Raw genomic sequence first — 20,257 nt, 5'->3', positions numbered from 1 at the left:
GAAATGAAATGCACGTCATTACCATCAGTGAACTAGACTCGAATATATTTTTATTTTATTTATGGATACTTTAAAATGTGTTACACGCTTGGGTAAACATCATTCGAGAATATTAACTATTTTCTTTATAAAAAAAAGAATATTAACTATTTATTAATTTAATTAAGTATTTGTACATTAACTTAAATAAACTAAATGCATTCAAAAATATTAATAAACCTAAATCATTTCATCAACATACTACAAAGCTTCGAGCAATATTCATGATAAAGCAGGAGAAAATAAAAAAATTAATTTTAATAGAAAAATATATATAACTAAAATTTTATTATAAGAGTATACTTTAAAATAAATTTTAAATTTTAATATGAAGTGCAACTATTAATATATATGTGTGTGTGTATATATATATAGGGCATTGCTCAAAACAGAACACCCTTAAAAGAAGAACAAAAAAGAACACTTTGGAATCGAACATAGAATCTCATCTAAAATTTGAATTAAATTCTAACTTTAAGCTAATTAACCATTTATTATGAATAATAATAGTATCTAGCATGTTTAACAACAATTATGGATTAAAAATAATATGATTCTATGTGATATTAATCATGTAAGAAATATATACATGATTCTATTCTGGATTCTGTTTTGGATTCTGTTCTGGATTCTATAATATTTTATATTAATAATTTGGATAAATTTGGATGTTAGATTTCATATATTAAGTTTAGTTAGTGTTTAACTATGTAATTATAATCATAACAAATCATTTTTTATGAAAGAAAAAGTGTTATGATATTGTTCTTTTTTTAAAGTGTTCTGTGTGGAGTGCAACCCTATATATATATAGGTAATTGCTCAAATAGAACCACTAAAATAAAAATTAAAATGGAAATCAAGAGAAATTATACTTAAATGACCTCACCCACCCCCTGTATGTCATCACCCACCCCTTATATGTTATCACCCACCTAAGGCCCACCCTCACCCCACTCAATCCACCCCGGGCCCGCTAGGGCCTCGCCAAAGCTCCTCACATGCCCTGGACAGCTCCAGGCAGTCTTAAAGAGTCCCCACCATGGTCCCACTAGGCCCCGACCCGGCCCTACTAGGCCCCACTTAAACCCCGTCTAGACCCATCTCGGGGTCCATCCCCGATCCCACGAACCACATCATTCTACTTAATTTCGTTGGTTTCTATTTGGTTTCTATTCTAGTAGTTTCCATTGGAGTAGGACCCTGTATATATATATAAGCTCATTATCAAATAAAAACCATTTTTAAAATAAAAACCAAAAACCACTATTTACACCCTTGTAATTACTAAATGCAAGTCAGCCAAAACAAATCAACAACCAGTAAAACAAACCCACCTGGCCACCCACATCTGCCTCGATCAAATTTCATCTAGGCCAACAATACTACCCCCACCTACACACCTCACCGCCATCATCTGCAGTACCAACTTTGTCTCTCCCTCTCCCCGTCATCACTATCCTCGCTCTCTCTCTCCACCATCACCAACTCCGTCTTCTCTCTATCATCACCACCTTTGTCTTTTCCTTTCCCCTCCTCTGATCATTTTTCAATGATCTCTCTCTCTTAATCTCATAAACGACTAGACTTTGTCATATATTATAATGTTGTTAAAGTTTTGATATACCCATTGATATATTTACAAAAATTGATGATTTCTGTTGTACAAATTAGTGATATGCGCTTCAGAAATATGTTAAATTTTTCTTTAGAATTTAGTGATTTGTGTTGCAAAACTTGGTGAAAACTCCCAGAAATTAGGGAAATCTGCATATCCGTTCTTGTACTTGATTCTGGTGGTTGTGGCGATGGTGGAGATGGTGGAGGTGGCGGTGGAGATGAAGGCGAGGATGACGGAGGTGGAGTTGACGCAACTGGAGGTGGTGGAGGAAGAGAAGACGAAGAAGGAGAAGGTGGAGGTGGGTTGGATTCGTTGGTTGTAGATACGATGGAGGTGGACATGGAGAGGCGGTGGACATGGATGGGGTGGCGGCATGAAGTTGCCGGAAGTGATGGTGGGGGCAGGTTGGGTTGGAGGAGAAGGTGGGGTTGTGGGAGAATTTAGTTATATTCTCTTTAGAGTTTAGTGAGTGATGTGCTTTGAAGTGAGTTATTAATTTATTCAAAGAGCCCAAGCCGAGATTTTAATAATTTATTAATTAATAAAATAATTGATTTATCAAATATGAATTTTAATCAAATTGAATCAGTCATAAAAGACATTAACCTTATGTAACATCTCATTTCAAGGGTACTACGTGATCCTCATTTTATGATCTCCGTTCCATTGGTGTGTGTATGTATATAACTGTAAGAAAAGGAAAGCTAAACTTACTTCTTAACTTACAGAAGCTTGAGTAGACAATATATAAGAGGACGATATCTAAGATAATCCACGAGTCTGAATGCCAATATATGTTACACACAAAAATTAAGGTTTTTAGGACAATTCCACAAGCCTAATATTCAAGCTCACGATCTACTAGTTCCCTCAAGAACTCCTCTTCCATGACACCAAAAGGAAAATCTACATTCTCCTTTACAATTGATGGATACGGTGTTCTCCTCACAAGCCTTCCATCACGATCAAAAGCAAGAAGTCCAACAACACTTCCTCTTCTAAATACACGAGTGAAGATCTCGAGTACATTTAACCCGTATCGATGAGAAGGATGCCGAGAAGGATGTCTCAGCCATGAAATAGGCGCAATGTTCTTACCATATGAATGTCTTTCCTTGTTTTTACATATGTGAACCACTTCAAACTCATTACCAGTGCCTTTCACTTGGAGATACCTTGCTCTTAGCATCCGCCAAAACTTGGCATCCGGAATATGCTGATCATCCTCAACAATGACTATGATTCTCTTTCCCTCGAGTTGCGATAACTGAACCTGTAAAGTACAACACAACTGTCAATAAGCAGAGTGAAAAATGAAAAAAAAAAAAGGTTCCATACGCAAGAGGAGAGTTGGCCTGGAAACAAGTATTATAATGTCAAAGGAACTCACTGTGGACCCATTTTTTTGTATCAATGTAGTCTTTCGGCTCCAGAACATGTCTAGCTTCAACTCCTTTATGCGTTCGGCCTCTAACTTAGCAACTCCTTTTTGGGTGAATGGATATGCTGCGATACCATAATTTTTTAATATGTCAGCGCCGTACCGTTCAACAAATTTTCCTTGCGGTCCAATAATTACAAGGCTATGGTCTGGCCCATCCTCATCCTCACAAGTATACAAAGGATAATCAAAAACTCGCTGCAACTTTTTACAAACAGGGTCTTGAAACGGGAGTGCCAACCAAGGCATTTTTTTTAACGTTTTCCAGTATGATTTTTCGCTTGTACGTTCACAAGTAGCAAATGAGTCGTGAACATAAACAAGCACGATTTCAAAGTTATTCTTCTGAGCCAACTGTTCATAGGCCTTCTGAATTTCCGACGTAAGTGCGTGGTTTGGATAATCTTCATAAAAATATATGCCTACAACCTTATCTTCAAGATTATGAATGGGTACCGCCTATTAAGAATAGAAGTAAGAAGTATTCAAACAACAGACTTTAAGAGACTAAAGTGTGTGCAATAAGAAATTCATAAGTGTGTGAATAGCCTTTCCGAGAAGATTTAGACAACAATCAAAATTCATAAGTGCGTGCAAACAGAACATATATTTACTTTCAGAGACTAAAGTATAAAATGATGGCTCCGTTAAAATGTTGGGCAAAGGGAATTGATATTACTTTAACAGACTAATGCACAGTATGATGATGGATATGTCAAACTATTAGGCACAGGGAACAGATATTACTATATGTTCATACCTGATTATCCTTGTTAATGAGATGATTACGTTCAGAAGAAGCTAGGAGCTTTGTAATGGAAGGATGGTTTCGAGCTTCAGCGTCTTCCTTTAAAAGGCATTTTATCCTTTTATCAGTGAAAGGATAAGCACGGGCTCCATACATATGAAAGATATCTTTGGCGTTACATTGCAAAACCATTCCTGTATGATCGATGACAAATGAGGCCGGAGTATCACGGGTAAGAAAACCAGAGAGGGGAAATACTGTTTCCCAATCTGTGCGGGATTTGACATCTGAGAACGGGATCCCAATCCACGGCATGATAGAAAATTTATTTTCAAAACATTCCCTTGGAGTAGGACAGTTGGAGGCCGCACTAGCAGTATCAAGCTGAACTCCAATGAAAACGACCTCGAAATCACCTTTAGGGAGCAAAGCATTGTATACATCCAGCAAGATTGTTGTTTCAAATCTCATCCAATATTCGGACCACGGAACAAGTGGCACAAAATGTAAGACAATAACTTTGTTTTCCAGGTGCTTAGCTTGGACCTACAACATAATAAAAATATAATCTACACAATCCGGAAGAAGATCTTGCTCCAGTAGTAAGTTAGTTGGACAACTACATGATTTAGATAAACCAGAACACTTGTTTGGTGTGTGCAAGTGGCAAAAATAACCAGAGACAGGAAGGCAATGAGCTTGTGCTAAATTAACGTCTTTTAAGAATGTAAGGTACAACAAATATTATGAAAACTAAAGCTTGAGTACAAAAATATAATCTCAGTTTAAGGCATTAGAAAAACATAAATTAAGTAACAAAGACAAATTCATAAACAGTACCGGACGATTGAGGTCATTATTACACAATCCGGGAGAAGATCTTGCACAGGAGTAAGTTAGTTAGATAACTACATGATTTGGATAAACCAGAACACTTGTTTGGTGTGTGCAAGTGGCAAAAATATACAGAGACAGGAAGGCAATGTGAGCTTGTGCTAAATTAACGTTTTTTAAGAATGTAAGGTACAACAAATATTATGAAAACTAAAGCTTGAGTACACATATATAATCTCAGTTTAAGGCATTAGAAAAACATAAATTAAGTAACAAAGACAAATTGATAAACAGTACCTGGCGGTTATTATAAGTGATGAGAAAATCCCTGTCCCCCGTAAACAGAAGTTGTTGTAAATTAACCCTATCTCCCTCTCTAACTGCCTTTGGATGTTTTTCCACCTCCCACTGTGGTCCAGAATCATTAACACAAGACTGATTTGTTTTCTTTTTTCGTCTTACAAACCTCCCAAACCTCAATGCTGATAAATTAACCATGTATGAACCCTTCTTCTTCTTCCTATTCTTCTTCTTCTTACCCTTTTCATCCTTAGACCCATTGTTCTTTCTTTTACTAATTGAACAACTCTTCAAGCTCGTATCTGACCTGATAGCTTCAGCACTCTCATCCCCACCTTGTTCTAGGGTTTCATGACTTAAAGTTTGAATCTTTACTTTCTTGTTCTTACCCTTTTCATCATCAGTTTCAATCTTCTTTCTTTTTCGGGTCGAACAGCTCCTCAAGCTAATATCTGACTTCTTCATCGCCTCCTTCACTCTTTGCTTTCAATCTTCTTCCGAGTTTTGAAATTTTATCTCCGCTAATTTTGGAGCTTTGGAAGAGAGGGTAATTTCGGAGCTATATAGTCCGCTGCCCAAAGCCCCCAAAGAAGGAATAATTAGTATTAGTGAATTCTATTTAGATAAGGAATCTATTTTGATGTCTAATTCTTATTAATATTTTTGTTTTCTATTATTATTTTAATAATAAATTTGAAATAAAGAAGAAGCAAAAAAAGGAAAAAATTAAAGAAAAAAATGAGAAAATGAATTTTTTATTCATTAATAACAAATAGATAGTAATCAGAATTTAGCTAAACATAGATAATTAGTGGAAAATTTGGAGATGTTCTCGTGATTTACGTAATATCTTTCTAATAATATGTGAATTTAGTAGGTTATTTAGATAATTTATTGGACTTGCAATATTTTGCAAATCAAAATTTGGATTGTATAGATTTTATGATAAAATTAAAAACATAAACGAAATATAAACGAAATATCTATTTACATTTTAAAATATTATGTTGATTTATCAAAATCAGATACACTTTCTTAATTGGCTGAAATATGTGGAGAGGAACATAAACATATAATTAAAAGAACAAAATCATTTTATACTTGCGATGGGGATAGATTGTATGAATATATGATCTATATTTAAAAACATTTTTAAAAAAAATAGTTAAACGAGTTACTTAGGGCGAGGTTGAGTTAAACCACTTAACTCATAAGTCATAATTCATTTTTTATGGAGGTCAATTTTGAGACTAACACATTTTTTGAATGACTTAGCAAGTCAACAATATCTTAATTGGTATTCTAAGTTAAAATTTAAAGCATTTGCATTAAATGTGTGTTCAAAAAATGTCTTTGTGATGCTTTAAATTACTTGGACATTTAACAAGTGCCTATTTTTGAGGCACTACTAAGCATGTCTTAAACCAATTTTCATAATAAAATATTAACTTTCCACCATTTCAATGAATCTCTCCTCTTACCTATTCACTTCCCTCCAATCCTAATTCAAATAAATTATTGGTTTAATAATAAATTATTATATATTGTTTTACAGTAAATTTTAGAATATAATCCATCATCTTTATAAATTTTGTATATTTTTAATTTATTATACGAAATGAATATTATATAATAAAAACTAAATTTTATCAAATAAATAAATAAAATCTAATTAATTTTACTTAAACCAGCTCATAATATTTGTTCGATACCTACCACTAACTACTCTCAACTCATAAGAAATCTAATTAGTTGGGGGCAAAAATAGTATTGAAATTCTATAAAAACCCGAGCTTTGATTTCAATAAATTATTAATTATTAAAATAATTAATTTATCAAATATTAGTCTAACCAAACTGAACCTTACATGAAATACATTTACATATATGCACCACTAAATTCGGGTGATAAGATGAATTATCTTTTCTTTTTATGAACTATTATACATTGTGAATTTCACAGTAAATTATAGTATATACTCCTCCATCCCAAATTTAGATGAGCTCGTTGACTTTGAGCACGCACTTTAAAGCCTATTGACCGCATAGCTACATTATTTATTTTTAAAATTTTATTTTTCAAATAAAAATTTAGATATGAAATTTTCGTTAACAAAAGAAAAATCAAAAATTAAATTTCAGAATTAGACGATCAATGCACCTAAAATTACGTGCCCAAAGTCAACTAGCTCATCTAATTTGGGATGGAGGCAGTGTTACAGAAATCGGGAATCGGACCTAATCAGCTGAGCTACCGATTCAAGGATTAATCGGAAATCGGGGATTAATCGGAAGGATTAATCGGAGTGAAAATCGGATTTATTTTAATATTAAAATATTATTTAATACTTAGTTATTATTATATTAGTTATTTAGTAACTAATATATTTATTATATTCATAAGCTCTATAATTATTCATATTTAAAGTAATATAGTATTTTAATTTTAATAATTCATCATATATACTTCGATTAAGAAATATATATAAGGATTAATCGGATTTCAAAAATTGAATCGGTGGCCGACTTTACAGGGGATTAATCGGTTAAATCAGGAATTTTTAGAACACTGGATGGAGGTAGTATTTAATTTTAGATATAAAATTAAATGTAAGGAATATATCAATTTTTTACTAATCGGGTAATTGACAACAAGCTAATTCAGATATTATAGTACTATTTTTGATTTAAAAGTGCTGAACAGTGTCGTAAGACCAGAATTGGGTGGACCAATATATAAAGCAAACCAAACCAAATATACTGGTCAGAGTAAGGTTCTGACCAGGGTAAAATGTACAGAAGCTGTTTTCGTGAAGACCCCACTTTAGTGCATAATAAATAATATAGTGTGTGATATAATATTAATATATCTTAACCCATAGCATTCTTCACATGGGACTTACCTAAGATCCATTTGTACGCACTAAAATTTATCAAATCCTTCAACGAAACAACATCCGAGATGATCAATTAGTACGCACTAAATCTTATCAAATCCTTCAACGAACCAACATCCGAGATGATCTATTAGTACGCACTAAATCTTATCAAATCCCTTGACGAACCAACATTCGTGATGATCCATTAATACGCACTAAACTTTACCAAATTCTTCAACGCACCAACATCCGTGATGATCCATTAATATGCACCGGTTAATATAGATACAACGTTTGTGCTTGAGTCAACAGATGCGGCTCACTCAAAAGATATTAAAGAAACCCGGAATTTGGGAGAATAGCATATATTATGATTATCAAAAATACATTAGTTTTATTTTAAGTTATATTACTTATATGTGCTTGTAAAATATTCCAAATTTTCAATTTCTAGATAAAAATTTAAATAACAAAATTATCTGAGAATATTTTAACAAAATAATTTACGTTATGGCAAGATTATGTTGTTAATATTTAATAATGCCTCCGTCCAGCAAATTTCTTACGTTATTTTTTAGTATGTATTTTGAGATTTATGTAAAGTACAGATTTAGAATAATTTTTTAAGCTTCAATTTTTACTGAATAAGAATTTGTCGTTTATATTTTTATTAAAAAAATATTATATAACAAAAGTTTATAAAAATTTTAAAATTCGTGTAATCTAAAGTGCTCGGAAGTCGGAGGGAGTAACAAAACAGTCAATTAAAAATCTTACGGTAACAGAAAAGTTGGAGTAAAAAAATACTACAGTAATTAAAACTCGGCAAATCTGACAGAGTGGTGCGGACAGCGGATATATAAAGTGTGTCAAGTGTCTGAGTTCCAAGTCTCCACAAGCATACAGTAAACCCTGTCTGTATCACTTGAAATCTACTCACCAGGTATATTCAACCATATCTCTTTGCTTTTGTTGATCTGTAAGTGAATCTATTTCTTCACATATATCTCTTTCTTTACATTCTTTCTCAATGGCATTTGTATTTCTATTGAATAGCTCTAGTAATTAATTTGCTGGATCTGATTGTGGTATATGTGCCTTGTATCTGTCTGATTGCTTGTTCAATGTAATGTCAATATTGTACAACATTCAGGCCTTTTGAACTTTAGTCTTGTAAATCTCCGTTACGGATTATAATACGATCCTGGTAAGCCCTCCCGATGTTTTACGGGAACTTTATTACGGTTGTGACTTGATTGTGATTGATATGATATAATTCTGTAAGCCGTCTCGAGGTTTTACGGTAACTTTATTACTGTCGTGACGTGATTGTGATTGATATAACACGGATTGCTTTATTTGTTTTATTGAACAAATAATAGCATGTTTTTGTTTAATATGTGTTTGATGATATGTTGTTGCACTAATAAGATAAGAGGACGTTTGATTGCTTATAGCTTATTGGCAAACTTATGAAATCCAGCTGATGTTAGATGACGCGATGATCTTGAGATAGGGTGATAACTAAGAACAAAAAATTGTAGTTAATTCTGAATTGAGATTTTGCTTATTCGTGAAACAAGGCAGAGTTGAGCAATTTTTGCGGGAGGAATGAAACTGATGATTATAGTTCTGTTGTAATGAATCCAAGTGCTCTGAAACTAAATTAATAAGACAGTGATGGATAACATCCCAACTTTAACCCTTTACAAGTCGACCAATAATGTGAAACCTTTTTTGTCTTACTATTTCTTTTTATTTTTGTGGTTGCTGTGTTTGGTTTCTTCCAATGTAAATGTCAATATGTGGGAGGTGATGAAATTTGTTTTTGCTATATATTACACCCGCGTAAGGTATTTATAAAAACAGTCTTTGCAAGTTAAAGTAGTTTTCTGTTTTAATAGGAAGGGACTTAAAAGGGGTTTGAGGGTTTAAAATCATGCTCAAGTGTGCAACCATAATCCACTAGAATTTCTAACCTTAATCCAAATTATATCTGAAAGGATGGATTTAAATGATTCAAGAATTTCTGTCAGATCCGAATCATCCATTTAAATGATTCAAGGATGGATGTAAAAGGATTTGAGTCACTTAATAACTTATTTGAGAACGAAGCAATAATAGTAATGGTTTGGGTTTGAACTATCACATGTCTAATGCTTATTCTTTAATATACCATATATGAGTTATGACAATGTTGTTCATCAAATAATTTATAATGATCATACTTGATGTCTTAATAATCATTTCATATGTATTCCATTGATATTTTGCATTTAAAAATTTCATTACTTACTGTAAAATCTCAGTATTCCACTGTGCAGTGCAACAGGTTTGGCATATGGGTTCTAAACCAGTGGAAGATATAATAGAGTGTTCATCAGGGGTTCATTTTTCAGGATTTCACTTGAATGGCTTACAAAAAATAAATACAAAGGTTGAACAACAGACAACCTCAGTGGCTGAAAGTGTGCATAGACAACCTTTTGTCATTGGTACTTGTTACACCCGAGAATTTCTTTGTGGATTATATTTTAAACTATAACCTAAATATGTTTTATTTATTTTCTTATCCCAAAAGGCAAAAAAAATAACTGCTTACTAATTTTTGGCCAATTGATTAAGATTTAAGAGTTTACAAGCATAGTTGCAAATGTTGGGGGTGCTGAGGTGCTCAATTAGAGAGTTGTTATGTGGTACAGGAGTAGACAAGGGACATATTCTTTTAGGGTGTTTTGGAATTGTGTCCACCATTGGTCACTTGTCGTGATTGAAGAAAACTGATAATATGAGTTAAGTGTGAATATTGGGAATGAACTTTCACGGGTCTACCGAGGAAAACATTATATTTTTTGCCAAAATGCATTCTTAGACGATAAGAACTATGAATTGGTATTTCTGAAACGGACACTATGATTTTTTTAGTACGCCCTGGCCTTCTTTTCTTCCATAATTTGGGGTTGTTCAATCTCAATGAGTAAGCATATCCAGATAACTTTTAATCTTGAGTCTTGACCCTCGTGGTTGATAAATTATATATTCACTAATTCACATGCACAATGTGATCCTTGGAAAAGGGAGAACTATATCACTGGACATCACATACATGCATTTTGAAATATATTATATATATGCTGTAAACATGATATCCATTCCAGATTTTTGAAGTGATCTTTGTTTAAATTATAACCTGAGTTCATTTTCTTCCTCCCTTTTTAAAATATCCTTGTAGGAGTTTGCGGTGGTGCAGCATCAGGAAAGACTACAGTTTGTGATATGATTATTGAGCAGCTTCGTGATCAACGAGTCGTACTTGTCAATCAGGTACTCGAGCAAGTTTTGCAGATTATATACAAAGAATTATGTAATACTCTTTCATCATGGACTTTTGGTCATGTTTATCAGTTTACTGATTAAATTAATTGGTAGAGTGTAATTTTACTCTCAATGATATATATACTGTCCAAAGCATTCAGAATATTCTAAATGGGATTTTTTTTGTATGGGAAGCATGCTATATCAGATTTCGGAGTTCATTAGACAAATAGCAGCTAATTAGTTCCTTTCCACAAATTTTCCCTTTGAAATATATATGTTTTTCGTTTATATATGTCCTAAGAATTCATTGAGCAGAACTTTAGCTTTACTTCATTTATCACCTTTCTTACAGAAAGTTCAATTTTTATTTTTTTTTGGAGCTATGAAATATCAATTTTAACTAGCAAACAGTTATATCATTAAATTTTCAGGATTCTTTTTATCATAATTTGACTCCTGAGGAACTTGCAAATGTTCATGAATACAACTTCGACCATCCTGGTGAGTTTTGCATTTAATGTTAGCCCATACCCATCATTTCATTGAACTATTCTTCTCGTAAAGAAATTTCAATTTTTTTCTTCTAGCTTATAACGATATACAATTTAAAAATGATTGATGGAAACAGTATGAGCTATTTTTATTCTCCAATAATATTCTACTACAACGTAATGTATACAAGCTTATAACCCATGCACAAGTCTTCTTTAATATTTTATAATATATACATAATATAATATATTTTAGTTTCATAATAATATATAGTTTTAGTTAAATTTTCATATAAATAATAAATTTTAGTTTCATATATATATAAAGGATATACATATGCCAGGGAGCCCTTAACCAACATATCATTTTCTGGCCGTTGGCTAAATATCCGGCTGCGAGGATTATAACAAAATTTTATATGTCCAGTGCTTTTTTTAACCGCTGGACGGGTAAAATGACCCCGTCCAGCGGTTAAAAAGCGCTGGATGTAGGTTGTAATAATGGCCGTGGGATATTTATCCAATGACCAGGACCCATATATGAAATAGAATAAAAAAATATGTTTTTATTGTATATTTAGATTAATAAAAGTGAATATTAATATGTTATTGATTAGATTCGAAAGTTAGACCATCTTACTATTATGATAGAATATTCTTCTTTATTATACATAGATGATTCTTATCCATTTGCTTTAAAAGATGTGATGTTAATCGGTTATACTATAATTGATACGAAACTACTAAGCAACCAATCAAACTTTTAATATTTAAGTTTCAGTAATACTTGCAACCTGTGTGAAGCACATATATCTCTCATTATAATTTATGATTTTCTTATATATGTTTAATATTTATATAATTCTAATGAAATACTAATATAAATAATAGCTTATAATTTAAATAAGTCTAAATTTGGATGTTGATAAAAGTTTGTATTTTAGTAGGAAATTATATATTAAAAATAGTTCTTATGAAAGATGAGCCTGTGATCCACTCTTTCACCCAAAAATGGAGTTTGGAGTGAGGGGAGTGGAGTGTCAACATATAATATATAATTGACCAAAAATAATGAATCTCCTCTAACATCTTTTAAGGAGGGCTGGTAAATTAAGACCTCTTTGACTTCTATGCCATTTATATGAAGATCTTAATATTATAAGAAATGTGGGTGTGTCCGGCAATCAGCTATAGCATTCATATTGAATTTCAATAATGACTAACTTGCTTCTTCTTGTAATTATATATGATTTCAGATGCATTTGACACCGAACAATTGTTACTTTCAATGGAAAAGTTGAAGCATGGGCAAGCAGTCAATATTTCTAAATATGATTTCAGAACTTACAAGACTGACGCCTCTAAACCTCGAAAAGTAAGTTTTTGTTCTTTGTTAGATGTTCTTGATACAAATGTACATTGATGCATAAGAAATGATTTAGTGCTTTGTATATCAAACCAGGTGATCTGGTAAATTGGTAATTCTTCTATTGTGTGGTATTCAAAGCACAGTTAAAAAGACCCCTCATCTTGAAATCTAGATGTTTTTTACTAGAAGGCCTTACATTGCTTTCTGCCTTCCATCTTAAATTTATTTAAAAAAAACACAATTAGTGGAAATTTTTGTTTAAAACTTGTTCATAATTGTTTTTATGAGGATGTAATGCCCGAGGACAACTCATATATGTTACTATATTTCTATGTATTCTCATTTTTGATACTATTGTCAATTCAAATATATTTCCTGTTATATACTTCCATAATAAACCCCACTGCATTAAAATATTGAGCAGGTCAATCCTTCAGACGTGATACTCTTGGAAGGTATACTCATTTTCCATGATGCTCGCGTCCGGGATCTGATGAACATGAAGATTTTTGTCGATACAGGTTCTGTTCCCTCCTTTTCTATTAGTTGATACCTCTTATATTAAGGAAATAGTTATAGTCAGAAACAATCTTCTTTTTTATTTTCTCAAGTCACGATCTACTTTTTAAAACAAGTATAAACATAATGAAATAAGTTTATTAGGCACATAGTCTCTGGACTCGTGTACAATTTTGTTTTTAACCTAATCTATACGGGTCCAAAAAGTGCTTGCCATTTGATGTAGTAATTTCGACTAACTTGAATTATGTGAAATGTTAAGGGAACATGATCTTTCCAGCTACTCACAGGATGTAAGAACTGAATGTCTTACCATGCACAATTTAAAGTTGAAACAAATCACATGTTTCGTATATTTTGCAGCCTTTATGTAGTTAGTGTTTTGTGCTCATTTTGTTCATGATTCTGCTTTAACTATGTAAGGAGTATATATAGGGCCGTCGTACTTATGATTGGTATCAATGATTGCTCTAATATGGCAGCTTCAATTTTGTCAGATATACTGTTATTACATTGGTTTTACCAATGTCATTGTGAGTGCAGATGCTGATGTGCGCCTGGCAAGGAGAATAAGACGCGACACAGTTGAAAAGAATAGAGATATAAACATGGTGCTTGATCAGGTTAGTAGATCCTTAATATCCTCAATGGTATATAAGTTCTGCCAGTCAGGAAATCTCCTCAATAGCCCCGCCCCCAACTGTTGCACCTGGCATTGCATTGTGCAACTCTTCAGACAAGTTCTATATTAATTTTGTTAATCCTCTACTCTCTAATATATGTAATGATTATTTGAAATCTTAAGCTTTATGGCTTGTGCAGTACTCAAATTTTGTGAAGCCTGCTTTCGATGACTTTATACTTCCAACAAAAAAATATGCTGATATCATAATTCCTCGTGGAGGCGACAATCATGTAGCTATTGATTTGATTGTCCAACATATTCGAACAAAACTGGGTCAACACGATCTGTGTAAAATATATCCAAACCTCTACGTCATTCAATCAACTTTTCAGGTACTGCTTTTTTTGCCTCTGTAATTATAAAATGAAGATGTATTCATCCAATTGTTCGGGACTTTATTAATTATCTGATTAAGGGATCCAAAAGTATTGATCCTTGGGGTTTAATACCTTTTCTTATTCTTCTTTTATCATTTTTCACAATTCAGATACGTGGTATGCATACACTTATACGTGATGCCCAAACAACAAAACATGATTTCGTCTTTTATGCTGATCGTCTGATTCGCTTGGTAGGTATAATTTCCTAGTTGTTAGTTAAAAAAATGAATGTATTTTAATATGTATTTTTTATTGTAAAATGAGAGCTTTTGTTATATTTATATAATCTAGTTATACATCCTTGTTATAATCAGGTTGTTGAACATGGCCTGGGACATCTGCCATTTACCGAAAAGCAGGTGATAACTCCAACTGGTGAGTCACTAAGATTAATGACGTAAAATACTGTCTTTCAAATCATCTTGTAATCTTTGTTGTGTTATTTAATATCATCGAGACACTTTAAATTATCAATTCTTAAGTTCTAGAATTTTTTACTTATGCAATTGTGACCACCCCTAGCATGTGAGGCCCAGAAGTGTTCTACTTCCTCAATTTAGTTTTTTCGTTGTATCTAGTCGAAATTTGAAGAATAAGTGGACTTCAATGATCTATACATTATTACTTTAATTATGTTTGAACTGGTATAAATTATCTCAAGACAGGTATATACGTAAAAAGAAATTAAGGTAGCATTTTGAAAAATATTTAAAAAATATTTAAGTGTTATAGCCGGCTTTGTTTCTTGAATCCCCTAATAATGAATGTCATCACAATTCATTGCCACTATAGATGGTTGTTTGTTTATAATTTTTTTTGTTCCATTGTCTCATATCTAGGGTTGATCTTTAAGTCTTTACTTTTTCATTTTTTTTATTTTTCTTAGATTCTCTATTTATTGAATGCAGGATCTGTCTACACTGGTGTCGATTTCTGCAAGAGGTTATGTGGCGTCTCTGTTATTAGAAGGTATAAAAGCTCTAAAATAATCAACTTCATCTATCTTCCACTTGCTTTTCCTACACACAGACACACACACACAATGACACAAATATGTAAAATTGTGGTGTTGCTGGGAAGTTGCACTAAAATAATCACATAATTTTATATCGTCCTCCATGTCGTGCAGTTCATCTTGTGTGCCCAAAGTTAAAGAACATTAGTAATATATTTAACTGAAGTTGTATGGATGCCACTAGTGGCTGCAAGACTTGTAAAAGTTCATTGTCATCCTCAATGATTAGTTCTTTATATCTCTGCAGTGGCGAGAGTATGGAAAATGCTTTGCGAGCATGCTGTAAAGGCATCAAAATCGGAAAAATTCTTATTCATAGAGAGGGTGACAACGGACAACAGGTTTGCACATACTATGCGTTGTGGTTTGGTATAGTTATATTCTACATCTATTACGTGAAAGAAATGTTTTTTACCATGTTTAAATGAAGTTCTGGTAATTAAAATACAGTCAATAAATTAGAGTAAAATTGTCTTCATACTAACACAAGTTACAGTAAATTTAGACTGCATATCCTGCCAACTCAATATTCAAATTCAAAAAACCTGTTTGTGGAAATTTTGATGTGCATTCTAAATGTTGTACTGTCATCTTACTAGTTTTGGGTATTTATGTAGCTGATTTATGAGAAATTACCCCAAGATATCTCCGAGAGGCATGTTTTATTATTGGATCCGATCCTGGGTACAGGTTTGTGAATGTACCTTCTCCAGAGTACTTTGTGTTAAGAACCCCTCCTTTTATTTCATATATTTGGTGAAGGGTGGGTGCGGATGACATTATCATTAACTTGTATCTGGTTTTTAATCATCGGTTCTGGGGATTTCGAATGGCATGATTTATTTCTTTTTATATTTATGTTCTGGTCATCTCTTCAGGGAATTCAGCTGTGCAAGCCATCTCTTTACTTCTGAAAAAGGGTGTTCCAGAAACCAACATCATATTCCTTAATCTTATATCTGTAAGTTATTTACTCTCAAACCACACCTCATATCTTCCCTCTCATCTACCCTTCTCTATCAGTTCTTTCTAAAGTTGGTCAGCTATAGCAAAGTTATTCAAAATGCTACAATAAGAATTTAAATGCTAAATATACTTCTCCCGTGTTAACAGGCTCCTCAAGGAGTGCATGTAGTTTGCAAGCATTTCCCTAGAATTAAGATCGTAACTTCGGAGATTGAAACTGGGTTAAATGAAGAGTTTCGAGTAATTCCTGGTATGGGTGAATTTGGAGACAGATACTTCGGCACAGATGATGAATGATCAACAGTATTCCCACATGATCCACAACAGGTGCTAGTCTTTCTCCTCAATCAACACCTAATGATCGCCGCCAGAGAGATTTAGAAGAGCTTAAAGAGTTCATGTGAGCTGTCATGGACATTCACAATTTTGAGGTTGTTTTAATTCTATTAGGGTGCTTGGTAAGCTTGATGAGGCAGATTTTAAAGAGTGATGAGTTGAATAATGAAATATACCATGAAAGAACTTGGACACTTTGTCTGTACCTTTTTTCCGGAGATGCTCTATAGTATGTACTGTTAATAATGATAAACTAAATCCGGTCCCATTTTGCGGACAATTTTACTTTGATTGCATACCTGTATATGAAATAAATGTAACTTACATATCAACAGTGGCAAAAAGATAAAGTTTTCCATATGGATGAGGAAATTAGAAGAGTTTTGTAGTTTTAAAGAGTACCAGGAAATATGGATGAGGGAAATGGCCAGGCCTTTCCACACAAAATGCATCATCAGGTGAGACAAATAATGCCAAGTTGGAGCAGAGAATGATCACTCATTCTTCTATCCCATGATGATAACTTTCCAGAGGCTAATCCCCTTGACACGTGGTGATATTTTGCTCAACTGGCATATTTACTTAAACTTTATCTTGCTCTCTATATTAGAGATATCTTCTTGTTTGTATGCTTTCGTCCCCATTCTCCTCAGCACCAACAGAACCATGTCTGCCTTTGTGGGAAAGTATGCTGGTAAATTCTCCATTTCTTTTGTTAAACTTCTTCATACTAGGTTGTTTTAACATATAGTGTATCTTTACAATGTTCATATATGTATCACTAGTAAGTATTCTGATCAGATAGTTTCTGTACTGTGGTAAGTTAACTATGTTTTTTTTGTCAGGAGTTAACTATGTTCTCTTTTTCATGCTCTCCGTTGTGTTTTTTTTTTACACTGAATACAAGTGGTGAAGCAGCACACTCTCTGTCATCAACTATATCATAGAATATTTTTTTTATAAGCGCAGTCATTTTTGTCTGTCGTCAACTCCATCAAACAATATTTTTTGTGAGCGCAGTCATTTTTGGAGAGAAAATTATGCGTTTTTAATAAATATTATAACCTTCGTTACATAAAAAATTCAAGTATACACGTGCCAGAGACAAAGACTCTTTCTATGATATTAAAATACGCAAAATTGGAACCTCGACTCTTTTCGGACATTAAAAGCCATATCGTCTAAGCGTCCGGGAGTACCAGCTTACTTTTCGGTTAGATGGTATACTTTTGTGGATGAAAGAAACTCTGTTCCAAGCTTCGGTTAGATGGTATACTTTTGTGGATGAAAGAAACTCTGTTCCATCGGACATTGTATCTTTGATATTTAGTATCAATGGAAATTTATTTTCCTTTTCAAAAAAAAAAAAAATACGCAAAATTGGAACCTCGACTATCTTTAATTCTTAATTTTCTTCTTCTTTATTTTAATTTCCGGTTACAATACCCTCCCTGGTTTGTGTTCCTTGTTATAAATATACAAACTTTGATAGATTAATAAAAAATATTTAATGGACATAAGTGGTTATTTTCTTATTCAAACAAAGAGCTATATATATTATATGTATATTTTTATTCTTATTCTTATGATATTTATACCTTATTTTAATATTGTTTTAAAAGATATGATGTTAGATATTTTTTGTTAAGGGATCATGTTGATATATATATATATATTCGTTATTTGAATTTTTGATTGATCGTGTATCAAATGAAAATTTTACCTTCACATCTGTTATCCAATAATTATTTTGCTTCACGATATAATATCATATTCCGAATATAAGATGCTCAAAATCAGTTTCACTATTTGACTCTGTTAAATGCTTTTTTTGGTAGTGTAAAATGTAAAAGGTCCATTTACTCTTTCACACTTTGCTAGTCAGCTACTAAGATCAATCTTGTTGTAACAACCAATTTCAGTATTAATATTGAAAGATGACACTTATAAATTTGTGTCATAACTTGTTACAGACGAGCTAATCAAGAATGCAAAGTACATTGCCACCCCTGGGAAGGGTATTTTGGCTGCAGATGAGAGCACTGGCACCATTGGCAAACGTCTGTCCAGCATCAACGTAGAAAACGTTGAGGCCAACCGTCAGGCTCTGCGCGAGCTCCTCTTCACTGCTCCCGGTGCCCTTGCCTATCTCTCGGGTGTCATTCTCTTTGAGGAAACTCTTTACCAGAAAACTTCTGATGGAAAGCCTTTCGTCGATGTTCTTGTTGAGAACAATGTTGTTCCAGGCATCAAGGTGGATAAGGGCACTGTTGACTTGGCTGGTACCAATGGTGAGACCACCACTCAGGGCTTTGATTCACTAGGGGCTCGGTGTGCTGAGTACTACAAGGCGGGTGCACGTTTTGCCAAGTGGCGTGCAGTGCTTAAGATAGGGGTGACTGAGCCTTCTGAATTGTCCATTCAGCAAAATGCTCAGGGCTTGGCTAGGTATGCCATCATTTGCCAGGAGAATGGACTTGTGCCAATTGTGGAACCAGAGATTTTGACTGATGGCAGTCATGACATCAAGAAATGTGCTGCAGCAACCGAGACCGTGCTGGCTGCAGTTTACAAGGCACTTAATGACCAGCATGTTCTTCTGGAAGGAACACTCTTGAAGCCTAATATGGTCACTCCAGGCTCTGATAGCCCAAAGGTACTCAAATTCTATACTCATACAGTTACATTTTGTTTGTTTGCTGTGATTTCACAACAATATATCAATCTGCTGGCATAACATCAGGTAGCAGCAGAAGTGATTGCTGAATACACAGTAACAGCATTGAGGCGTACCGTCCCTCCTGCAGTGCCAGGGATCGTGTTCTTGTCAGGCGGGCAGAGTGAGGAAGAGGCGACAGTAAACCTGGATGCCATGAACAAGCTGGAGGTGCTCAAGCCGTGGACTCTCTCGTTCTCATTTGGGCGAGCACTGCAGGCAAGCACACTAAAGACATGGGGAGGGAAGAAGGAGAACGTTGAGAAAGCACAGGCCGGATTCTTGGCAAGGTGCAAGGCTAATTCAGATGCATCTCTGGGAACATACGGTGGTGGAAGTGCTGGCGGAGTGGCTTCTGAGAGCCTGTATGTTAAGGGCTACAAATACTAGGGGAATCAAGACTGCAGACATGTGTATTGTCAAAATCATCAGCCACGTTGTTGATTTCAGTATTCGTCATCATATATTATAGAGCTTCACTTACCATGAATCCATCATACAGTAATTCTGAAATGTATTTGTTCATATTGTACTCGTTGTCAAGTTCCACACTAATCTTTTCTTCGTTTATAGACGAGACGACTATGCCTGGCTTTGCTT

At 33.6% G+C, this 20,257-nt stretch overlaps 4 protein-coding genes across 7 annotated transcripts; 3 read left to right on the top strand and 1 right to left on the bottom strand.

The window, feature by feature from the left end:
- Window positions 1-61: 61 nt before the first annotated feature.
- LOC135152315 (uncharacterized) lies at window positions 62-2,104 on the top strand. The gene is made up of 2 exons (XM_064092218.1): window positions 62-92; window positions 1,794-2,104. Exons 1-2 carry the CDS (start codon window positions 62-64, stop codon window positions 2,102-2,104), a joined length of 342 nt encoding a protein of 113 aa, XP_063948288.1.
- A 293-nt stretch (window positions 2,105-2,397) lies between these two features.
- LOC108215729 (probable nucleoredoxin 1) lies at window positions 2,398-5,598 on the bottom strand. The gene is made up of 4 exons (XM_064092608.1): window positions 4,981-5,598; window positions 3,862-4,395; window positions 3,051-3,560; window positions 2,398-2,933 (listed from the first exon to the last, which is right to left on the bottom strand). Exons 1-4 carry the CDS (start codon window positions 5,446-5,448, stop codon window positions 2,499-2,501), a joined length of 1,947 nt encoding a protein of 648 aa, XP_063948678.1. The 5' UTR covers window positions 5,449-5,598; the 3' UTR covers window positions 2,398-2,498.
- A 3,077-nt stretch (window positions 5,599-8,675) lies between these two features.
- On the top strand, window positions 8,676-17,232 carry LOC108218585 (uridine kinase-like protein 4). Of its 4 annotated transcripts, none has more exons than XM_017391584.2 (15): window positions 8,676-8,805; window positions 10,187-10,357; window positions 11,095-11,186; window positions 11,612-11,681; window positions 12,928-13,046; window positions 13,465-13,561; window positions 14,103-14,182; window positions 14,382-14,576; window positions 14,732-14,815; window positions 14,939-14,999; window positions 15,533-15,593; window positions 15,887-15,980; window positions 16,257-16,329; window positions 16,518-16,600; window positions 16,753-17,232. In XM_017391584.2, the coding sequence occupies exons 2-15, from the start codon at window positions 10,204-10,206 to the stop codon at window positions 16,900-16,902; spliced, it is 1,413 nt and encodes a 470-aa protein (XP_017247073.1). In that variant the 5' UTR covers window positions 8,676-8,805; window positions 10,187-10,203; the 3' UTR covers window positions 16,903-17,232. The 4 variants fall into 4 exon arrangements, with proteins under 4 accessions (XP_017247073.1, XP_017247076.1, XP_017247074.1 ...); XM_017391587.2 differs by having other exon boundaries at window positions 8,727-8,805; window positions 10,172-10,357; XM_017391585.2 differs by having other exon boundaries at window positions 8,742-8,841.
- A 243-nt stretch (window positions 17,233-17,475) lies between these two features.
- On the top strand, window positions 17,476-20,229 carry LOC108218586 (fructose-bisphosphate aldolase 5, cytosolic). Its single transcript, XM_017391589.2, has 3 exons — window positions 17,476-17,635; window positions 18,915-19,597; window positions 19,685-20,229. The coding sequence occupies exons 1-3, from the start codon at window positions 17,608-17,610 to the stop codon at window positions 20,045-20,047; spliced, it is 1,074 nt and encodes a 357-aa protein (XP_017247078.1). The 5' UTR covers window positions 17,476-17,607; the 3' UTR covers window positions 20,048-20,229.
- Window positions 20,230-20,257: the final 28 nt, after the last annotated feature.

The sequence above is a fragment of the Daucus carota genome, chromosome 4 (assembly GCF_001625215.2).
Source record: "Daucus carota subsp. sativus chromosome 4, DH1 v3.0, whole genome shotgun sequence".
NCBI lineage: Eukaryota > Viridiplantae > Streptophyta > Magnoliopsida > Apiales > Apiaceae > Daucus > Daucus carota.
Note: the sequence above shows the minus strand (reverse complement) of the source record. Positions and strands in the feature narration are given on the sequence as shown.

Excerpts from the sequence above, each read along its gene's own strand:
- LOC135152315 (XM_064092218.1), top strand. The coding sequence starts at position 62 with ATGGATACTTTAAAATGTGTTACACGCTTGG. Across the intron at positions 93-1,793 it reads AAAATGTGTTACACGCTTGG|AAATTAGGGAAATCTGCATA; the intron begins GTAAACATCATT and ends GAAAACTCCCAG.
- LOC108215729 (XM_064092608.1), bottom strand. The coding sequence starts at position 5,448 with ATGAAGAAGTCAGATATTAGCTTGAGGAGCTGTTCGACCCGAAAAAGA. Across the intron at positions 4,396-4,980 it reads TCACTTATAATAACCGCCAG|GTCCAAGCTAAGCACCTGGA; the intron begins GTACTGTTTATC and ends ATTATGTTGTAG. Across the intron at positions 3,561-3,861 it reads TCATTAACAAGGATAATCAG|GCGGTACCCATTCATAATCT; the intron begins GTATGAACATAT and ends TATTCTTAATAG.
- LOC108218585 (XM_017391584.2), top strand. The coding sequence starts at position 10,204 with ATGGGTTCTAAACCAGTGGAAGATATAATAGAGTGTTCATCAGGGGTT. Across the intron at positions 13,562-14,102 it reads GAAGATTTTTGTCGATACAG|ATGCTGATGTGCGCCTGGCA; the intron begins GTTCTGTTCCCT and ends TTGTGAGTGCAG. Across the intron at positions 15,981-16,256 it reads AGGGTGACAACGGACAACAG|CTGATTTATGAGAAATTACC; the intron begins GTTTGCACATAC and ends GTATTTATGTAG.
- LOC108218586 (XM_017391589.2), top strand. The coding sequence starts at position 17,608 with ATGTCTGCCTTTGTGGGAAAGTATGCTG. Across the intron at positions 17,636-18,914 it reads CTTTGTGGGAAAGTATGCTG|ACGAGCTAATCAAGAATGCA; the intron begins GTAAATTCTCCA and ends AACTTGTTACAG. Across the intron at positions 19,598-19,684 it reads CAGGCTCTGATAGCCCAAAG|GTAGCAGCAGAAGTGATTGC; the intron begins GTACTCAAATTC and ends GCATAACATCAG.